This window comes from Hippopotamus amphibius, chromosome 1 (genome assembly GCF_030028045.1).
Source record: "Hippopotamus amphibius kiboko isolate mHipAmp2 chromosome 1, mHipAmp2.hap2, whole genome shotgun sequence".
Lineage (NCBI taxonomy): Eukaryota > Metazoa > Chordata > Mammalia > Artiodactyla > Hippopotamidae > Hippopotamus > Hippopotamus amphibius.
Window position 1 is genome coordinate 8,711,484 of NC_080186.1, and position 20,025 is coordinate 8,731,508.

Below are 20,025 nucleotides of genomic sequence, written 5' to 3' on the forward strand. Positions count from 1 at the left end.
AGGGAAGGAGGAAGGAAAGAAGGAGGGAAGGAAGGAAGGAAGGAAGGAAGGGAAGAAGGAAGGGCAATCATACATTGGATCTTTGCTACATGCCTCTCATAAGCATTGTACCTCCAGGCTCCCGTTTAATCATCAACACTCTGAGTTAGGTACTGTTACAACCCCACTTCAAAGATGAAGACAGGGAGGTCAGAGAGGTGAAATGTCCTGCCAAGTTTCCATGGCTGTAAGCAGAAGGCTAGGACATCAACTCTGGGACACCACACTTACTGCTTCATTAAATGTAACTGGGGGTCACAGGCAGAGCATGGGCTGGCAGAGAGTTGCCTTTGGAGGGGTGGAAGAGGGGACAAGGACACCCACCTTGAAGCCATAGGAGCCTAAGGCCCAGGGACCCTCTCCTGCAGCTCCCTCCTGAAAGGAGGAATCACCAGGGCCTGAGCTTATCATGAGGGCTGGCTGAACTCCCTTTGCACTTTATGCCCAATAACTTGTGATGGCTTATCCTCCCCAGCTAGACTGGGACACACCTGATGAGCAATTTATGTGCTCCAAGGTCAAATATGCTCCAAGTGTGGGCTCAGCATGAGGCATTACAGCGTAGTGGCTATGATCTTGGCCTCTGGAAGAAGACTGCCTCAATCCAAGTCCCAGCTCTGCCCTTGGGAGCTGTCTGGCTTATAACAAGTTACTCTCCATGCCTCAGTTTTTCCATCTCTGAAATGGGATTGATGACAGTGCTTGATACATAGTAGGAGCTGAATAAATGTTAGCTGTTGTGACTCAGGGCAGTGCACCAGGTCTCAAGATGAATGAGATACCATCTCTGTCCTTGAGGAGCTCATGGTACAAGGAGAGCAGGGAAAAGACAAGCACTATGGTAAGTCAGTTATAGAGGTGAGCAAAGATGCCATGGGAGACCAGGAAGGAAGCCCTTAACCTTGCATAGCTTGGTGCTTTGGTAAAGCATAGTGCAGTCAGGGAAGGCTTCCTGGAGGTGGTGTCCCTAGGGCAGAGTCATGAATGCTAAGTGGTACTCACCAGGTAGACAAGAGGAACCATGGTTTTGCAGGTAGAGGGCTCAGCTGTGCAAAGGCCTGGAGGCATTCACAATATCTGCAGCAGGCAGTGGCAGGAGCTGAAGCTGGAGAAGTGGGCAGGGCCTTGGCTTCCAGGGGCCTTGAATGCCAAGCTAAGAGGTTGGGATTTCATCCTGAAGTACCAGGAAGACGCTTCAGAGAGACGAGATGAGCCTTGCACTTTGGAAAGGTTGGTTGCCCTGCATTTGCGTGGAGGCTGGAGCAGAGGTGTAGAGGAGGCAAGGCAGGAGGCTAAGTCCTAGAGCCCAAGCCCCTGGCTCCCAGTTCCCAGCTCCCAGCTCCCAGCTCCCAGCCAGACTTCCCTCTATGGGGGCCCCAGTGGGAGCCAAAGCTCAGCAGGACTAGGGAAGTTATTAATCGCTCCACGACACCGCAGGCCATGGTCCATTTGCTGCTTTTCTCGGTCTGTTTTGAAACTGTGAAATGAGCCCCAGTCTTCAAGGCGGCCGTAATAACCATCCCGATTCTGACATTTAAATTACAGATGGCATTTTCAATTAAACAGGCGCTCTCAGCAGGTTTAATTTAGCTATCAGTTCTGGTCTGTTCTTTAAGTGCTTTAAAAAAAAAAAAAAAAGGCCAGCAGTGAATTCTAGGTTTCCTTTCCAGGAGAAGAGAGGGTCTCTGAAATGTGACACAACTCTCATCTTCTAGCTCCCACGGGGACTCAAGCAGCCTCCTGTAAACAGTCACACTCCACTGAATAATTCACCCTCATGAACTCCCAGAGGCACTCACAAAGCTACACATACACACAGACCCAGACTCCCAGCTACAATCCAGTGGCTTTGGGGTCATCATCGTTACATGTGTGCAGAGCCTTGTGGCCTCTCCTGTCTGATCAAAGAAATACTAAGAGATTCTGGAACCATACAAATTTGGACTGAGGTGTTTGCTCTACTACTAATCTGCTATGTGACCTGGAGCAACTTACTTAACTTTTGTGAGTTTCAGTTTTCTCAACTGTAAAATGAGAATAAAGATGAGACCAAGTTGGAATAATATATTAAAGTGTCCATCCAGAAAAGAGGGGATACGTGTATATGTATAGCTGATTTACTTTGCCATACAGTATAAACTAACACAGTATTGTAAAGCAACTATACTCCAATAAAAATTAAATAAATAAATAAATAAAAAGTATCCAGCATGGTGCTGGCTGATATAAGTACCCAATAATCCCTGTGCCTCCCCTCTCTCCTTTGCTTATTTAGACTGTCAGCCGTCAACTTGGAGCTCTCCAAAGTCAGTTCCTTGGGTCTCCTGACCTAGATGGTGGTGGGGCGCTGTCCGCGGTGCTGAACCACACCTAATGCTTGCTTTAGTTGCAGGTGAAGCATCTCCTTCCTCCAGCCTGGCTGGCTTGCTCCAAGAATCTCTCCCGACCCAAGGTCGCTACTGCAAGTGACCTGAGTGGCAAAGGTCCAAATTTTCCCCTAAGGTTCTGCCTCCCCATATCCCAGAGTGACTAAAATCCAGGTTGGGGGGCAGAGGCACTCAAAGGAACAACATGTCTGGTCCCTGAACCTCCAGCCCCTACTGACACAGAAAATCCTCAGCTTCAGCCAAGAAAAAGTCCAGCTGCTGGGCTCCATCAGGTTGTATCTGAGGTTTTTGTTGTCCTAGGTGGATCCCTGCTCTCCTTTTGGGTTCTGAAGTGGGTGTAGAGGGGCTACCTTCTCTGCCCCCAGTGTGTGCTGGTTCCAGTATCGGGGGAAGCTGGCTTTGGAGAAACTGCCAGTGGCCAGTTATGGTGTATTTGCATGCACTGCCTGTCCCCTTGCCCTAGAACAACTTCTGATGAAGTGGAATCAGGGCCGAGGGAAGGATAAAACAGAGATCACCACCTCAACTTTACAGTCCAGCTAACACAGGCCCAGAGAAAACCAGAAATCTACCCAGTGTATCAGGTCAGGTCTAATTCCCCAGTCAACCCCAGGTCAGCATATCAGGCGAATGTTCTCCCAAAGAATTAGAGATTAGGTGGGAGGTGACCATGAGGCTGCAGCCCAGAATCTGGTTAAGACCGTGTCCCCAAGGCTATGTGTTTGGGGCATGGCTGGATCTCCAAGGGAGGGCTTTATAGGAGAGAAAACTCTGGCTCTGGCAGAAACTTGTTTGTAGAACAGTTATAGTTCACAAAGCACTTTCTCAACTACTCACCTCCTCGGCTCTGACAGCAGGACCATGTGCCAAGTACTAGTATTCCGTTTCACACGGAAGGAAGCTGAGGTTCAGAGAAATGAAATAACTTGCCCAAGGCCACCCTGGAAGAAAGCAGCAGCATGTGAACTTTAACTCTGGATGTGGGAAGTCCCACTCACTTTGTTCTCACGCCCCAGGCCACCTTACTCAGAAGGGAAAGGGAGCTAGCAGAAGACAGGGAGGCTGGATGCCCTCTCAAGGCAAAAATATGGGGGCCTGAGACTGAAGGTATAGGGATTCAGGCCAGACTCAAGAAGGCAGATGGGTGTGTGTACCCACATGCACACACCCCTATGCCCTGCATATCTGCAATCGGTGCTTTCAAGACTGGGCACACCTGGCCTCAGGTAAGGCTGCAGCCACATCTCCCCAGGCAACACATCAACTTTTATCCTCTTGCTGACCTTTCCAGCATTTCTAACTCAAGCCTCTGCCCTCCAAGCCTTTAGGGGCAGCTGTGAGCAGCAAGGCCCCATTTACGGGGGGAACCTATCTACTATGTGCTGAACCCAGTAGGGGATTTGAACCCCTCCCTGTTCACATCAAAACTACATCAATTCGTGGAATATTGGGCACCTGTGGTATGCCCAGTGTTTGATACAGAATAAACTTAATGCTATGGAGTAGGCATTATTATGTCAATTCAAGAAAAAAACTTATCGAGTCAGAGAGGTGAATAACTTGCCCAAGGCCACTCAGCTTGCCAGTGGTAGAAACAGATTTGAACTCAGGTCCCGCCTGCACTTTTTCCAACCATGCCCACTGCTCCAGGCTGGCAGCTGTGAGGTGGGGGTGGCCAGAGAGGACTGAGGGGATTCTGGAAAGGCATCCTGGAGGCAGAGCACTTCTGAATTCCCCTGGACCCAGCCTCTACTCTGCACCAGATGCCCCCCCTACCTTCAGTCCATAAGCCCTGCAGATGCTCCCAACTCCCACACGCATCTGTTGCCCCTTCTCCAAACCCCTGTGAGCCTCTTGCCCTGACCCTCCTTCCAGAGGCCTGGAGTAGCCTTTGTGTCTTAGGGGATGATACTAATAAAATCTAATACTTTTCAGTACCAGTTGTGCCTGAATTTGCACAGAGTGCTTTATATACAGCATCCAATTTCATTCTCATGACTGCCCAACAAGCTGGCTCAATATTTCTTCCTATTTGACAGATGAGGCAACAAGTTCAGTGAGGTCTGGAGCCTTGTTCAGTGTCACACAGCCAGGAAGGGATGGTCACTCTGCACACAGGCCTGAGCTGGGGACCTTGGTGCTCTGCTGCCTCTCAGAACCTGACTCCAAGTCCATTGCTCTGTGTTTATCATCACCTCTCCTTCTGGCTCCTAAGGTCTCATTGTCCCTGGTGGACAGGGACCAGGCATCCCAATCAGCCACTTGAGGACCCCTAGAAACCAGGTCTCTCAGCTATGCCCACTTCCTACCTCATTTCCTTCCTAGCTCCAGAAACTTCCCACTGTTTCCATACTCCCTCCCCAACCTAGGTCCTCCTCCTCCTCCTCCCAGCCCTTCCTCTCCACCTAAAGGAAACAGGGCTGGGATGCTGTCCTCCCTCCCCACACCTGTGCATACAGCTGATCCCAGAACCAAGGTGGCAGGACGCAGGGGGCTGACCCTCAAGAGAAGCACATCCATACCCTCCCCCAACATGGCCTCAGTTTCCTCATCTGTAACTGGAAAGGTGTGGGTTGTTGGGACACCTGAGTGCAAACCCCTAAGACAGAAGGAGCCAGCACTCAGGTTGGTGTGAAACAGGACTCTCCTCCTCTCCATTTTCTTCCTCCTCCTCCTCCCTTGATCCCTGGGGCAGATGTTCGATCAACAGAGTAGATCTCTCTGGATGAGGTTGGGGGTAGGGGTTGTAATATAAAAAGACAGCTGCAATATTATAACATGACTTTACATTGAGGGGAAATAAAACAGATACTCGGTGTTCTCACCACACAGGCTTGAGATAATCAAATTTGGCAAAATTGTCTTGGCCATCAGACTGTGGTGGGGCATGATGCGGGCAGGGTTAACTGAGGAGTGGGCAGAGCTACGGTGGGGCGAGAGCCCCCATCGCTCCCTTCCGCAGGCCCTCACTCCCCTCTCTCTGGTCAGGCCTCCAGCCCCCGCAGAACCCCAGCCTGGACCAGACACAGCCCCCTCCTGGCAGCTCCCTTGGTCCCATCTCATTAGCCCTGAAAAACCTGCTGAAGTCCAGGGGGAGGGTTTTCCAGCTAAAATAACTCCATCTCAGGCTAGTTTTTTCCTCTCTTCCCCACATCATTAGTGAAAGTGCAGCCTCGGCAGCTCCCGGGCTGTGTGGGGTGAGGAATGCCCCCACCACCGGTCCCTGGGGACCCCTGACCAGGCAGAGGGCTGAAGGCTGGGATCTGGCCTGAGGGAGCAGATGGAGCTGCAGACCATGAGGGAGGCAGAGGGAGTCCCTGCAGAGCCCCTCATATCCTGACCAAGGGGACACTGGGTCCCCTTCAACGAAAATTGGAAGCAATCTCTGTCAGCAGGGCTGTGGTCAGCTGAGTGTTTGCCCTGCACCAATCACAGAGCCAACCACCCACTTGTCCCAGCCCAAGGCTCTGCAGGGTGGGACTCCGAGTTAGACTTTCATCCCAGCACCCAGTCCCCCTTCTTTGAGCCCCACAGTGTCTTCCCCCCTCCTGTCAGCCCTGTGGTTCTCAATGGGTGACTCCACTCCAGGCCTCTCCCATCAGGATGCCATCCCTCTCGCCATGGTAACTAGCTCAGAAGCGGACACGTGAACCCACTGGACTTAATGCTGGAAAGACATGGGCCTGGTGGGTGGCCAGCCCCTTCTGAGGTGAGCCTGCCTGGAATGAAGCCACATAGAACTGAGAGAAAAAGAGAAAACCTAAGTTCTGAATATACTGTTGGAGCCTCTGGATCCAGCTTTATCTACAAGAAACCTATCCTGGTCTTTTCTGTTATGTGAGCCCCCAAGTCTGCTTTATAATTAAACCACTTTGAGTTGCATTTCTGTTGTTTATAGCTGACAGAATAGCAACCAGTACAAGGATTTTAGCACACCTCATTTTTTGAATCAGGAAATTGAGGCCCAGAGAGGTTAAGCTGCTTGCCCCGGGTCACACAGCTATGGATGGGCTGAACCAGTGCTCCAGAATGAAAATCTCCCAACTGGAACTTGTTCGCCCTGAAGTTCCTGGAGGAAGGGGGCTTGGGGAGGCTCTGAAGCCATTTTCATCAGGACAAGGGATGAAAAGGTAACAGGTTGCCGTGGTTACCAGCTCACTATGTGGTCCCAGACAGGCAACCTCACCTCTCTGAGCCTCAGGTTGGGAACAAAATGTCTCACCCCTCTGAGCACAGGTGGCCCTTAGGTGGGCAGGATGGCTGCCTCTTTCCCCCCACCCCAGAGGTCTGTGAGCAGGGGACTTCCCCAGCCAGGTGACAGAGCCCACCCCCCACCCCCAGCTGTCAGACACTCCCCACCAAACACACACTCCATCTGGTTTTAAATGTCTCTCAAAGACCAAATTCAATTTCATATAACTCCACCAGCTCTGCAGTGCAGAATTCATCGGATGAGGAGCCTGCTTTGGGGGGAATAATTCATTTTTCCGGTGTTGGAGAGAAGAGTAATTGATCCATGGGGCTGACGCCTCCCTCCCTCTCTCCCTCCTTGGGACCATCTGATTCCAAATGCAGCACTGATAGTGTTAGGTCAAAGTCACAGCAACAAATGGGAGGGGGGCTTCTGCTTTAATATATTGGATTATTCCACTCGGCGGTGACGAAAAACAAGATTTAATTCCCTGAGAAACGCCAGCAGAGAAAATCGTTTCTCTGCCTGCTTCTCCCCTCCTTTTTTTGTTCTTTTTCTTTTCTTTCTTTTTTTTTTTTTTAGAGACATCTTTGTCTTTACGCAGACTTCAGAGCCTCGCTATACTCTACACTACACGACCAGAGACTTCCCCGCACCTGCCCACCCTATCTAGGGTCCTCTTCTCCTTGTCTTGAAGAGGGTTCAGGGCCCTGTCTGCCCGCCCCCCTCAATCATGGGTCCCTGAGGGCAGAGGTTTCTATTCGAATTCAGATGACATTACAGTGCTTAGCACATTGATAAATTACAACAATAAGCCCAGGGAAAAGACCAGTTAGTACCACAGCTCCAACGGATGGGAAGGGAAGCTAAGAGCTGGCTAAGGAAGTAATTTACCTTCCTACTACCCCTCAGATCAAGAGTCCACTCACTGCCTCCTCCAGGAAGCCTCCCCTGATTAAGGTCCAAGTTATCTGCCCCTCCTCTGGGCTCCCAAAATACAGTGGGCTTCTGCCTCACAGCCCTTTTACTATCGGATGGTAGTTGCCAGACATGTTCATTTTATTTATTTAACAAACTCGTCATAGCACCTGCCACGTGCAGGCCCTGATCCAAGCGCTTTCCAAATATTAATTCATTTGATCCTCATAACAACCCTATGGTAGGAACTATGATCAGCCCCATTTTATGTACGAGGAAACTAAAGCACCAACTGGTTATGTGACTTGGCCAAGGTCACACAGGTACGGACTGTCAGAACTGGGAATCCAGGTGTCTCCTCCTTTAGTCTGTGAGCTCCCAAGGGACAAGGATTCCACTGGTTCACTAAATGCAGAGGCCTGTACCCTCCAACAATCCTATCACTTACAGGACTGACATCCCCCATGAAAGTTACACAGGAAAGCTCCTTGGTATGGAGAGAATTTCAGTTCTGGAGTGAGATAGAAGTCAGCTGGATTGCAACTGTGTGACCTTGGGCAAGACTGCGCTGCTCTGAGCCTCAATTCTGTCATAGTCTCTCAAATAGGAATGAAAATAGTACACAGGTGTGCTAGGAGGATTAAATAAGGCCATGCACCAATGGCGCTTTGAACACACCTAGCACATAGTGATCACTCAGTAGGTGTGAAAGATCATGGACAATCAAATGATGGCTTTGGGGATATTTTGCCATGCTCAGAAAAATAACAAAATGTTATTGATCCAAGTAAATGAAGCACGCTGAGATCTGGATGGAAGGGTGGATTTTTCTTAATAGTAGTAGTAAGATGGGTGAGTTGCCAAGAATTACCAAGAGGAATTTTGCAAAGCACATGCAATCCATTTACTTCTAGGAGTTAGCAAGATGTGGGAGAGTCTGAAGCAGGGACTTACTGGACCAGAAATAGCAACTAACGGGTGTTTCAGTCATTCAGCAAGTGTGTATCCAATGCCTTGCAAGTACACAGAAGCATCCTGGCACCGGGGAGAGGCTCGTGAGGGCCCTTGGAGCCAGCTAGCTCTGCAGCTTACAGCTTTGTGACCTTGACCATGAGACCCAACTCTCAGAGCCTTGGCTTCCTTATCCATGAATTGGGATGACAAAATGAACCATCCCCCCCGCCCCGAGCAAGGGCTGCCGCGGGAAGCTAATAATATAGCCAGGGTAGGAGATCGAGAGGGAGTCATTCCCTCTGGCTTCTCAATAACAGCAGCTCCGGTAGCAGCAGAAGTCAGCACGGTCCCATCAGCCTCCCATCTTGTGCAGAGAACCTTGGAGGCACCGGGAGCTGGACTTGGAACCTAGCTCCTTGGGGCAGCAAACCAGGTTGGCAGGTGGGGTTGCAGGTCCCACTTTGCAAATAAGGATGAGGCGTAAATCCAGGTGAAATCCAAGTATTTCTGTCTCCAAATCCATGCTCTTAAGCCCAGACAAGCAGCCTCCCTGATTCCTGGGAGAGGAAGGGAGGAGGGAAAGCAGGGTGGGGAGGAGGCTGGAGCCCCCTGCATGCATTTATCAAAGGCGACCCCAGAATGGAGCCCACGAGGCTGAGACAGGTCACAGAGAGATCCCCTATGGGAGGAAAAGTAGCGGAGGGTGCCAGGTGCCCTGGGATCGAGATGAGTGAGGGATCCAGGACCTCAGAGGAAAAATGCTTGGTATGTGCAGGGGTTCAGGAATTCCCACAGAGCATCCCTCTGTCTTACAAACATCACCTGGGTGGGTGGGTCCATGCCCCCTCCCTAACCCAGGCAGCTCTTCCTCATATCTAACTGAAATCTTCCCTGCTGCATCAGCAACAGACCCTGGCTGAAGCACTAGGAGATGCCCCCAGCCCTGCCCAGCCTCTCTGCAGAGCTGATGACGGCTCCTGGCTCAGGGCAGTAATCCTGCTGACAATTAATTGGCTTTTGTTGGAGGAGAATGAATACCATCTCATCTTAATCTTCTTCATTATTCTCCTTGTTCAGCAGAGTCAACACAAGATTAGGTTTAATTTACGGGGAAAAAAATAGCAAAGTCATTACTCACCAGGAGATCAGGATTGGATCTGCCTGGGTGTTCTGTGTTCACTGCAGGCGAGTGGCCACGAGAAAGGCCTGGAGTTCTGCTGAGGTGGGGACAGACTGGGGGGCTGAGGCCCCCAAACCCGTTTGGGGTTGGATCCCTAGAGACCACCAGCCCTTTCCAGTCTTATAGGATTCAGGCCTCGGAGGACTCAGCCTCCTAGGAGTGTCTGGCCTAAGAGCAGCCCCAAAGCAGCACAGGGAGTTCAGCCTCTGCAGATGCAGACTCAGACCCGATCAATGGAAAGAAATCAGGATTTGGATTCAAATCCAGACTTCTGAGTCCCCTTCCTCTGCGGAGAACTGGGCAGAACCAACCCCACCTGGGGACTCCCTTGACAATGCTGACACCTAGTGGTGGTTAGAGGAACTGGTCCTTCCCCCGCCTCCTCCCTCTAAGTCCCCAAGTCAACTATACCATGTACACAAAAACCCAGATTTACAAAGCAAACAAATCAGAAAGGGAAAGAGGGATTTTTATCCATTTCAAAATGGTTAAATAAATTTCCACTAGGAAATCTAAAAGAAAATTTGGGAATTCCCTGGTGGTCCTGTGGTTAGGATTGCATGCTTTCACTGCCAGGGCTGGGTTCAATCCCTCGTTAGGGAACTAAGATCCCGCAAGCCACTCAGCAATCAATCAATCAATCAATCAACCATCAATCAATCAATAAAAGAAAATTCATCTTACCCTCCCTGATCCCTTACCCAAAATGGCCCAGACACTTAGCAGCCCTCCTCCTGCCTGGGGCAATGATCTGCAGAGAAGCCCTGGAGCCTCACAGTCCTTGTCATTTCCAATCTTTCCACTTCCCCTCCCCAGCTCCGTCCTTGGGCACGTGCCCGTCTTGGACCCTGTACCACAGAGGAGTGGCTAGGACCAGCTCAACTACCTGCTCATCATAAGACTCTGGGCAAGTTACCCAACATCTGAGTCTTAGCTCTTTCATTTATAAAACGGGAGTATCTGTATCTACCAGAGAGGGCCGTTGAGCAGATTAAATAAGGAATTGGCACCAGAAAGGCCTCAGCAAAGGCACTCTCTACTTTGTTTACTGTACTATAGAGGTCAAGTGCCTAAGTGGCTAGGTAGACTTCCAGTTCTACCACTTACTAGCTGTGTGGCCTCCGGCCAGGTGCTTAACCTCCCTGTGCTTCAGTTCTCTCATCTGTAAAAATGGAAATAATAATGGTTCCCACTTCATAAGGTTATTATGATGAATCAATATATACAAAGGCCTCAGCCTATCATCCTCACCACCATCATCTTCATCATCCTGTTCATCCTGCTACTGGTGGAAAATTTGGTCTCATCAACTAAACTGTAAGCTTCTGATATCTAACTCCCCATCCCCAGCTCCTGCTAGACAGAGGAAAGGTTTTTCCTTAAAGGACACTGATATCATCATATCTGCTTTGTGTAGCACTTATACCTTATAAGACAGAGCACACAGTAGATGCTCAGGACACTCTCAGGAATGCCTGCCTCCATCTCCAACCTCATGTCAAACCACTTCCCCACTTGCTCACTGAGCTCCAGCCATGCTGGCTGCCTTTCTGATCTGCAAGTTCATTCCCACCCCAGGACCTTTGCGCTTACTGCTCCTACAATGTTCTTCTGCCAGATATCTGGTTTTTCCTCATCACTCAAATGTCACTTCCTCAGAGAGAGCCTCCCTGATCACTTTGACCAAAGCAGCACTCCCACCCTCACTCTCTACTTTGTTTACTGTACTATAGAGGTCAAGTGCCTAAGCGGCTGGGTAGAATTCCGGTTTCACCACTTACTAGCTGTGTGGCCTCGGGCTAGCTGCCTAACCTCTCTGTGCTTCCGTTCCCTCACCTGTAAAAATGGAAATAATAGTGGTTCCCATTTGTTATTATGATGAATCAATATATATAAAGGTCTTGGAGTAGTGCCAGGCATGTCTATTAAGTGCTTTCTCATGTCAGTAACTATCCTATTTATTTAACTGCATGTGTTTATGTTTCTCCACCTAGACTATATATTCCAGGAGGACAGAGGCCTCGTCTGTTTTATCCCTGCCTGGCAGAGAGTAGGTGCTCAAAAACATCGCTTGATTAGAAAGGATCTTAGGGACCACGCAGGCCTCTCTCTCCTTAATCACGTTCTGGTATCTTTGAGCCCTGTGGCCAACCAGCTCCGGCTTGCACACTCCTCAGGGCCCTGAGGCGTCCCCTGCTGGACAGCGTGTAGGTTCTTCCTTGAGGGAGCTGATAGCTGCCTCCTGTAACTTATCAAGTTTCCCTGCCTGCCCGGTTCTGCCCTCTAGAGTAGGGGAGAGTGAAGCCGAAGGGTTCAGAGCACGCTCTCTGGAGCCAGATGTACCTGTATTGGAACTTGTGCTTCTCCAGTTACTCTGTGTGTCACATGCCAGGAAAGTCTCTCATCCTCAGTCTCCTCATGGGTAGAAGGGGCGTAACGATACCCCTGCCGCCTTCTGCATATCCAATTGGGTTACAGGGGTGGTGTCACAGGACGTACCCCGATGTCAGCCCTCGGATGACCCACGAGAAGCTGTCTCATCTTCCCAAGCTAAACACCACCAGTGTATCTGCTGTCCCTCCAGTGAGAGACATGCAGGGACAGTCTGGACCACCCCATTATCCAAGCCCCTCAGGTCTGCTCTGTGGGCCCTGTGCCCTGGGGAGAGAATCTGGCCTGTGGCTTTCTGGCTTTTCCTCCTGAGAGCAGGAAGTTGGCTGGAGGTGGCCTTGCTGGGCTTGCATCCTCCTACTCACTTGACCCCCGCCTCTCTGGCTGCTGGGTTTCCCCCATCGTGGCCCCGGGGCCGAGGTTTCCCTGGACCTTCTCCTGACTATCTCCACACTTGTTCCCAGCTCTCACCAGTGCCCTTGGCTTCGGCTGCCGGCCACAGACACTGCAACTCCTCTATCTCCAGCCCAGAGCCCCAGACTCCCTATGGGCCTCTTTGCTGAATGCCCCCTGGGGAGAGCCTACAGCACCTTTCACTCCCCCCATATTCCCACCTTGACATCCAGTCCTTTGGACACCTGGACCCAGACTCCTGGCCTCTCGCACCCACTGCATCTCTCTGTCCAGCCTCCTCCTTCAGCCCCAGTGCAGGCTCTGGTCCTCTCCTCACTCGTTCCCATCTGTTCCCCTACATGCTCATCCTAGCCCCTCATCCCAAAGCATCGCCTTGCCTATTACTCCTTTACGTAAACCTGGGAGCTCACGGGGGTGACCCTCTTCCTTCATGGCACCTCATCAAACTGGGCTCCCAAGGAAAAGCATCGCTTCCCCTGTCTGATTGGCAACTCAGGTGGGTGTGGAGGATGCCTTCCCCACTGGACTGTGAAAACCCCTAGAAAGGACCAAAGGTTTTCATGGGACAAGGGGCTGTGCCTCCACCATCAGACTGGGAGTTCTCAGGGACTTGTCTTCCCTGTCTGACTGAGGATGCCCCCAGGGCAGGGACTATGCCTCCACCATTAGACTGGAGGCCCCCATGACACTATAGATATATGCCTTCCCCAGACGCCCCATTCTCGATGTGACCAAGCTGGTGACTCTTCCTGGGACAAGGAGTGTCTTTAACTCACCCCTGCAACTTTAGGACCCTGCGCTGGGCCTGGCCCCGGGTTGGGGCTTCAGGAATCATGGGTGAATGAATGAAGCAATGAACAAATGCAGGCAGGCTCCCGCTTAAACTCTGCAAGCCCACCTGGCCAGCAGGTGGCATCAGGCCTCAGAATCAAAGGCAAGCTGGTGGGGCACGGAGATTTTATTGGTCATCCTTCCGGAGAAGAGATGTTTCAAGACCGTCGACCACTCTCAAGACCAGCAGCTAAGAGTCCTGGAGAGGGGGCTGGATTTGAGGGCTGCTGGGAAGGCCAGGAAGGGAGTTCCTGGCCCAGAGCCTGGCACCATGCCCTTCCCTTCACCCCTCCCCTCAAACCAGTGCCAGGGGCTGGCCTCTGGGCAGGGCTTGGAAAATGACCAATGAGACCAGATGCTAAGGACTCTTGTCCAATCCAATACCAGGCCAAGGGGACAGCATGAAGTGGGCGTGAACTGAAGAGGGACACCAAGCTGACCCTTCCTGTGCCCTCTGCCCTGTCACCACCCCCCACCCCCCATCCCCATCTCAAGCCACTGGCATCCATCCCTAGGCCCAGGAGAACTGGTACCCTAGATGAGGTGCTGCCACTACCCACCATCCTGCTTTCAGAAAAAAAAAAAAACGAGGAGGGAGATCAAGAGAGGCCAGGAGGGGAGCCTCCCCACACACACCATTCTGGCTTCTGAGCAGCTTGGATGTCAGTCAGGCGCCAGGCCCAGCTCTCCACTCCCTGGCCTCACAATCCCAGCCTTTGTCCAGAGGGCCCAGGCCTGTACCCGCGCAAGGGCCCCTGGAAACCAGAGCAGCTGGATCCCCACCAAGTATTTTTCCAGGCTGGGCCAGGGGCCCTCAAGAGACAGAGAGGAAGCAAAGGGAGGGGCGTTCACTCATCCCTGTGTTCACTCATTCCTTCCTCGGGCAAATAATATTTATTGAGTGCCCATTTTTGTGGCAGGCACTGTGCTAGTTGCAGGGGATTCAACGACGGGTCCAGTGCAGGCCCATGCCCTCACCCATCTTATTTTCTAGATGCAAATATATACCAGCAAAATCCATCTTTCCCTGTGTGGGGGCTGGGCTTGGAGCATGGGAAGGGAGAGGAGTGCGTCTGGGCGAGGAAGGTGAGGATGCTACCGACTAAGCCCTATCTACCCCACGCCTCTGCCCCTTCGAGGCAGCTGGGGGAGGCTGGAGGACGGGTCACTCAGGGCTCCACCCACACGCTGCTGTTGGTCACCCGGGCCCCGAACCAGCCCTTCCAGTAGACGCAGTCCTGTCCCCCGTGCTCGAAGCGGACGAAGCGGACGCCCGGCCCGTAGTCGGTGAAGGTGTGGGAGATCTGAGGGTGGGGAGTCGGGCCGAGAGGGGAGGGAGGGTCAGGCTCGGAGCCCTGAGGCCTCCCCGAGCCACCCCACCTCGGCGCTCTGACCCTCCTCTAGCCCCCTAGATCGCAGCTTTGCGCCTTCGAGCCTCTCGGCCTGTCCAGCCCCGCCCCGCCCACACGGGCCGTGGGAGGGGTTTCCATCAGCCCCGCCTCTCGCGCCCAGGCCCCGCCCCATCGGCCCTGGGCCTCCAAGCTCACCTCAATCCAGCCACCGTCGTCGCTGTCTTGCGGCACTGCCACCTGCCCGCTGTTGAACTCGGCCAGCACGTCCTCGTGCTCCGACAGCAGCTTCACCGTGAGCTCGTACAGGCAGCCAGCGTCTCTGCGGCTCGAGTACCTGCCCCGAGGGAGGGAGCGAGCGCCAGGGGCAGGCTTCAGCCCTGCTGAGCGGGCACTCTGGGCCCAGCCCTCTACAGAAGTTAACCCTGCTGGCCGGTACTACCAATGTCCCCATTTTACAGATAAGGAAACTGAGGCTGGAGAGAGAAAGTGACTTGCCCAAGGTCCAAACCCAAGGACTGAACGAACCCCAGACCCAACCTTGGGACCAAAGCCAACCCACAGAGGCACTTTTGTTTGGACCGCAGATGGTCCAAACAAAAACAAACAAAAAAATCTTGCCCGCATTTAAAACTCAGGAGGGGAGGTGGATTTCCACCTTCTCCTGAAAACCCATGGTCCACGTGGTTGCAGCCTCTAGAGCAGGGAGGCAGCAGTCCCTGAAGCAGAGTAGCTGATTCCAGTTTTCTCCCCTTCCCCTACGGCCGCTCACCAGTCCTTCACCACGATGGCCGGCTGAGTGGTGTCCAGCAGCTCCTCCCAGTAGCCCTCAGCCTGCAGGTCAATGACCTGCGCTTTACGACACCACCTGGGAGACTGGCGGTTAGGACGGAGTGGAGGTCCCCTCCCTCCCTTCCCATCCATCTCCCTTCTTCTTACTCGAAGGAGGAGGCGAAGTACTTCTTGACGCTCTCATCGTGGATGAATTCCACCCCACAGTCTCCGGGCAGCTCCTCCACCCTCCAGCCGTCCCCACCGTGCTCCACGTCGCACCAACCCTCCAAGTCCTCTGTAGGAACACGACAGCCCCACGCTGGTCACCCAGTCCCTGCGAGGGTGTGGCAGGGCTGGCTCTTGGCCCTATCGTTGGGGGAGGGTGAACGTGGTCCTTGAATGGTGTCGCGGTGGGAAGATGATGGTGGGGGTGCGTGGGGAGCATTTCCTGTTTGTCCCTGGATTCTCCCTCCCGGGAGGGTCCTCCGCGGGGCCTGTCTTGCCCCAGCTCCCTGGTGGTGGAAGGATGTGGGAGAGGGACACCCACACCGGCCCCCACCCCCACCCCCCGGAGAGCAGGGCAGGAGGATAATACTACATTATGCATTGGGGCTACTCTGTGCTGGGCACTGCGCCAAGCGCTTTATCTCATCCACCCCTCCACGCAGGCTGGCCTAGTTACGGCCCATTGTACAGAAGGGGAAGCTGAGCTGCCCAGGCCGGGGTGTCCGGGCGCCACCCCTCACCCTCCCCGCACGCGTTGCGCAGCAGGTTGCGCCGCCTCTTGCTCAGGAAGTAGAACTGCTGCCAGTGGTCGCGCTCGTCCTCGGGGCCGCCCTCGGGCACCAGACCCTCCTGCTGGCACTTGAGCAGCCACAGGGGGGCGCCGTCCACCAGCTCCTTCCAGCGCAGGCACACCAGGCGGCAGGCCTGCACCAGCTGGGCGGCCGGCAGCTCGGCCAGCACGCGCAGCAGCAGCGGCTCGGGCAGCTCGTCCAGGTACGCCGCCTCCTCCTCCGCCTCGTCCTCGGGCCGCTCCTCCCCGCCGCTCGCCTCCTCCGCGCACGCCTCCTCCTGCTGCTCCTCCGGGCTTGCCTCCTCCGGCTGGCCCACGCTCTCTGAGGGTGGGCGGGGTGAGAAGGGGGTGGGTGCGGCTGAGACTCCCCCCCAGACTGGCCCCCGCCGCGCCCCGTGACCGCGATGGGCAGCGCATCCGCCCCCACCCCCGGTCGGACCGTCCTCGGCGGGGGCCGGAGTTTCTGTGACCGGAGCCTGGGACCCTGTGGAGGAGGCCCAGGAGCCCAGGGCCACGGATCAGCCCCAAGTTTGAAGAGGCCTCAGTTTCCCCTGCAGTGCCAGGGAACCCCATATGTGAGCCGACAGCAGTAACTGATGATATTCCTGACACGTGAAGTCCCTTAGCCCTCTCAACCAGCCTGGAAGAGCCCTACTCCAGTCACCTCCTCAGGGGAGCCCTCCCTGACTTCGCCTGTTACAACATCCTCCCACCTGGCCTGCTGGAAGTTCCATCCTTCCTAGCTTTTGTCCAAGGGTTTGATGGTTTATAAACACCTTTCTCGGGGACTAGACTGAGGGAATGAGGGCAGGGACCGAGTCTGGGAAATACTGCCTCATTCCCCCGTGCCTGGCATCGGGCACCCTGCCTGGTCCACTGTCAGCAGCTAAGGTCTATTGGGCACTTAGCAAGCTTTAGGCACTGTTCTAAGCATTTCAATTTCATTTACTCTTTAAATCCTCAGAGCATCTCTTGGAGCTTGTCCTATTACCACCCCCATTTCGTTGATGAGGAAACTGAGGCACAGAGAGGTGAAACCACCCAGGATCACACAGCAAATGAGTGGCTGGAGCCTGGATTTGAACCCAGGCAGTCTGGCTCCAGAGCCATCTTTAACCACCACAGCTTTGAGAAAAGGATTCGTTGAGTTGAGAGTTATGATTTTGATTTCACAGATGAAAACGCTCAGGCTCAGAGATGGGGAGTGACTTGCCAAAGGTCACACTGCTTGTATTCAGGCAGGGGACGCGGGGATCTGAGGCCTGAAGGGAAGGTAGAATAGGGGCTTAGGATTGGGGGAGGGAAGCTCCTTTAAAGAGAACATGTGTATCAAATAGGGAGATGTAATAAGTGCTTGGGAAGGAAGGTTTCTTCACTCCTTTTCCTAACCCTGGCCCTCAGCTTCCTCATCTATAAAATGGGGATAATCCCTGTGCCAGGCCAATCAGACAGGCATGGTGTTCCACTCCCTTGAGGAGGGGTCAAGGGCATTCCAAATTGTGAGGAGAGGGACCAACGTCAGGAGCTGTGGGCTGGACTGTCTCCTGGATCCTGGCTGCCCTCAGCTGGGCCATCAACGCTTTGAATAAGCAGATACCAAGTGCCTGGTGTCTCTGGAGGAGGGAGAGACAGTGGGGAGGAGACGGAGCCACTCTGGGTGATGGGGGAGGCCACTGCTCTCAGACCTAGGGTGGGGAGTGGTGGGGGGGGGGTTCCTAAGGGCTGGGCCCTGGCAAGCCAAGGTGGTGGTGGAAACAGGCCAGGCACCAGGGGAGGAACGGGCAGGGCCTAGACCCAAGGCTGGGTGTTGCCAAGACCCGACCAGCCAGTCCTTCACCTCCTCACAGGCAGCATCCCCACTCCCACCCCACACAGACCCCTGAGAGTCGAATCAGGGTTTACTTCTTCGGAGCCCAGAGCACACAGTGAGTCCTCAGTAAATCTTATTTAGTGAATCTTATTTAGCACAGTTCCCTTCATCGTTGGCTTTTTTTCCCCCCACATCTTTGTGATGTGGGACTTTACTCTTCCCTTTTGGCAAGGAGGAAACTTACCAGCTTCTCCCAAGTCACACCGCAGAACTGTGGAATGGCAAAGAGGAAAATGCCTGCCCTGAAGCCATGTTACCTGCCCGTCCTGCTGCCCACAGCTCTCTGGGGAGCTGGGCCCGATGTCCTCACCTCTCCACCCCTCCCCTTGCCCTGCCCTGGCCCTGGTGGACACCTGATGCTCCCCCGAAAGGTGCACCTCGCCCAGTCCCCTCTCCTGGCCCCAGGCCTGGCACTCGAGGCCCCAGATCTAATTACAGGCCCCCCCACCCCCTCTTGAGCACACACAACTCCCCACATTGTTGCCTTCGGAAAGTTATCTGGCCCCTGGAAGCTGCCTCTGCAGCGTATTCACTCACCTGGATTGGGCCCCTGAGTCCAGGGAATAGCTGGGCCCTGGGAAAAAGCAGGAACCCATTCCGGGGCCCTATAAAGGGTGTGGCAAGGGGGCCATGGTCTGGGAGCAGGAGCTGAAGGAGCTAGGATTTTCAAGGCTGGAGGGGGAGGGGAGCTTGGCTACCTGAGTGAGCATCAATCTGTCTCCCGTGTGCTCCCCAAGCAATGGCCACTCTCAGAATAGGCCTGGTGAGGAAGGGGTGGGGGCAGATCTTGTTCCCACCCTGACTCAGCAGGCAACCCCTACAGGCCCAGCAGGAAGTTCTAGAGATGGGGAGGGGGTTCTTTGGTGACAGACAAGATGACTGGGCAGTCTCCAAGGGCCCTGAGCATCAGCTAGAGCAGATGTCCCAACCCTCCCTCACCACTGGCCTGGTGCCCACTGGGCACCCAGCCACCCAAATGAAGGACAGCCCCTCCAGACAAGGGATCCCAGGAGGAAGGCTGGGATGGGGTGGGAGAGGCCAGTAATCTCCGTGAAGAAATTCATGGGGATTCAGGCAACTCAAGGCCCAGAGTTGGCATATGGAAGAAGCTGATGGAATAAAAAGGCTTGTGGCCTCTTCCATCCCAGATGGGTCCCAGACCCGGGTCAGACAGACCCTCAAGAAGCTGGGAGGAGGCAGGAACGTGGGATGACTCCTAAGCTATTTCCTGGGTAAATGGGACCCAGGAGTCCTCCCTCTCTGCCTGCCATCTCTCGAGGCCTCCCGCAGGTCAAGATACCAGACAGAGGACTGTGCTCCTTTGAGACTGTCTCAAGGGCTTTGCTTGGGTGAAAGTTGGCTGCTCTGGGTCTCGGGGAGGGCCCCCTCTCTCTCTGATGCCCCCTCTCCGTAGCACTCGCCCGCCTGACCCGGTCACCCCTCCTGGGCTGAGCGAGTGGATCCGGCGGCGGCGGCGGCTACCTGGGTCACCGTCTCCGTCCATCGCTGCGGAGGGCGGTCGCGAGAGGAGGAGGACCCGGAGCGCTGCGGGGCTGGCCGAGTCCCGCGGCGGCGGCGGCGGCGGCGGCGGCGGCGAGTCCAGGCGCTGCCCGGGTCTGGGTCGGGTCCGGACAGGCGGCGCCTCTTAAAGGCCCCCGCCTCCGCCCCGCCTTTGGCCCCGCGCCGGGACGCCCCGCAGTCCGGAGCGATCGGCCCGAGGCCTGAGTCTCCCGGTTCCTTGGCGGACCCAGGAGGCCAGGAAAGGTCGGCAGTCGTTTGTTTTGTTGTGCTTTTTTTTTTTAATGGGGGCGGGGGGAGTCCGATTCGGGGCGTCGCCCAGCACCCTCCTGGGGTGGCCGCTGGGAGGAGGTGGCGAGGAGGCGGGGAGAGTCTGGGTCACGCGGAGGGTGCGGGGCGCGCGGCCGAGGCG

At 54.3% G+C, this 20,025-nt stretch overlaps 1 protein-coding gene across 2 annotated transcripts; it reads right to left on the reverse strand.

Annotated features, from left to right (window-relative positions):
• Positions 1-1,202: 1,202 nt before the first annotated feature.
• Positions 1,203-20,019, reverse strand: FBXO2 (F-box protein 2). 2 transcript variants are annotated; one of them, XR_009049672.1, is made up of 7 exons: positions 19,578-19,868; positions 16,176-16,547; positions 15,595-15,724; positions 15,428-15,523; positions 14,854-14,992; positions 3,264-3,367; positions 1,203-1,296 (listed from the first exon to the last, which is right to left on the reverse strand). XR_009049672.1 is itself a non-coding variant. In XM_057711552.1 (6 exons), exons 1-6 carry the CDS (start codon positions 19,597-19,599, stop codon positions 14,476-14,478), a joined length of 894 nt encoding a protein of 297 aa, XP_057567535.1. In that variant the 5' UTR covers positions 19,600-20,019; the 3' UTR covers positions 14,170-14,475. The 2 variants fall into 2 exon arrangements, 1 of the variants encoding a protein (XP_057567535.1); XM_057711552.1 differs by lacking the exons at positions 1,203-1,296; positions 3,264-3,367 and adding an exon at positions 14,170-14,610 and having other exon boundaries at positions 19,578-20,019.
• Between the last annotated feature and the right edge of the window lie 6 nt (positions 20,020-20,025).

Coding starts and splice junctions, on each gene's coding strand:
- FBXO2 (XM_057711552.1), bottom strand. CDS start 19,599: ATGGACGGAGACGGTGACCCAG. Junction 15,725..16,175: donor GCGCAACGCGTGCGGGGAGG/GTGAGGGGTGGC, acceptor GTGTTCCTACAG/AGGACTTGGAGGGTTGGTGC. Junction 14,611..14,853: donor ACGACGGTGGCTGGATTGAG/GTGAGCTTGGAG, acceptor CCCCACCCTCAG/ATCTCCCACACCTTCACCGA.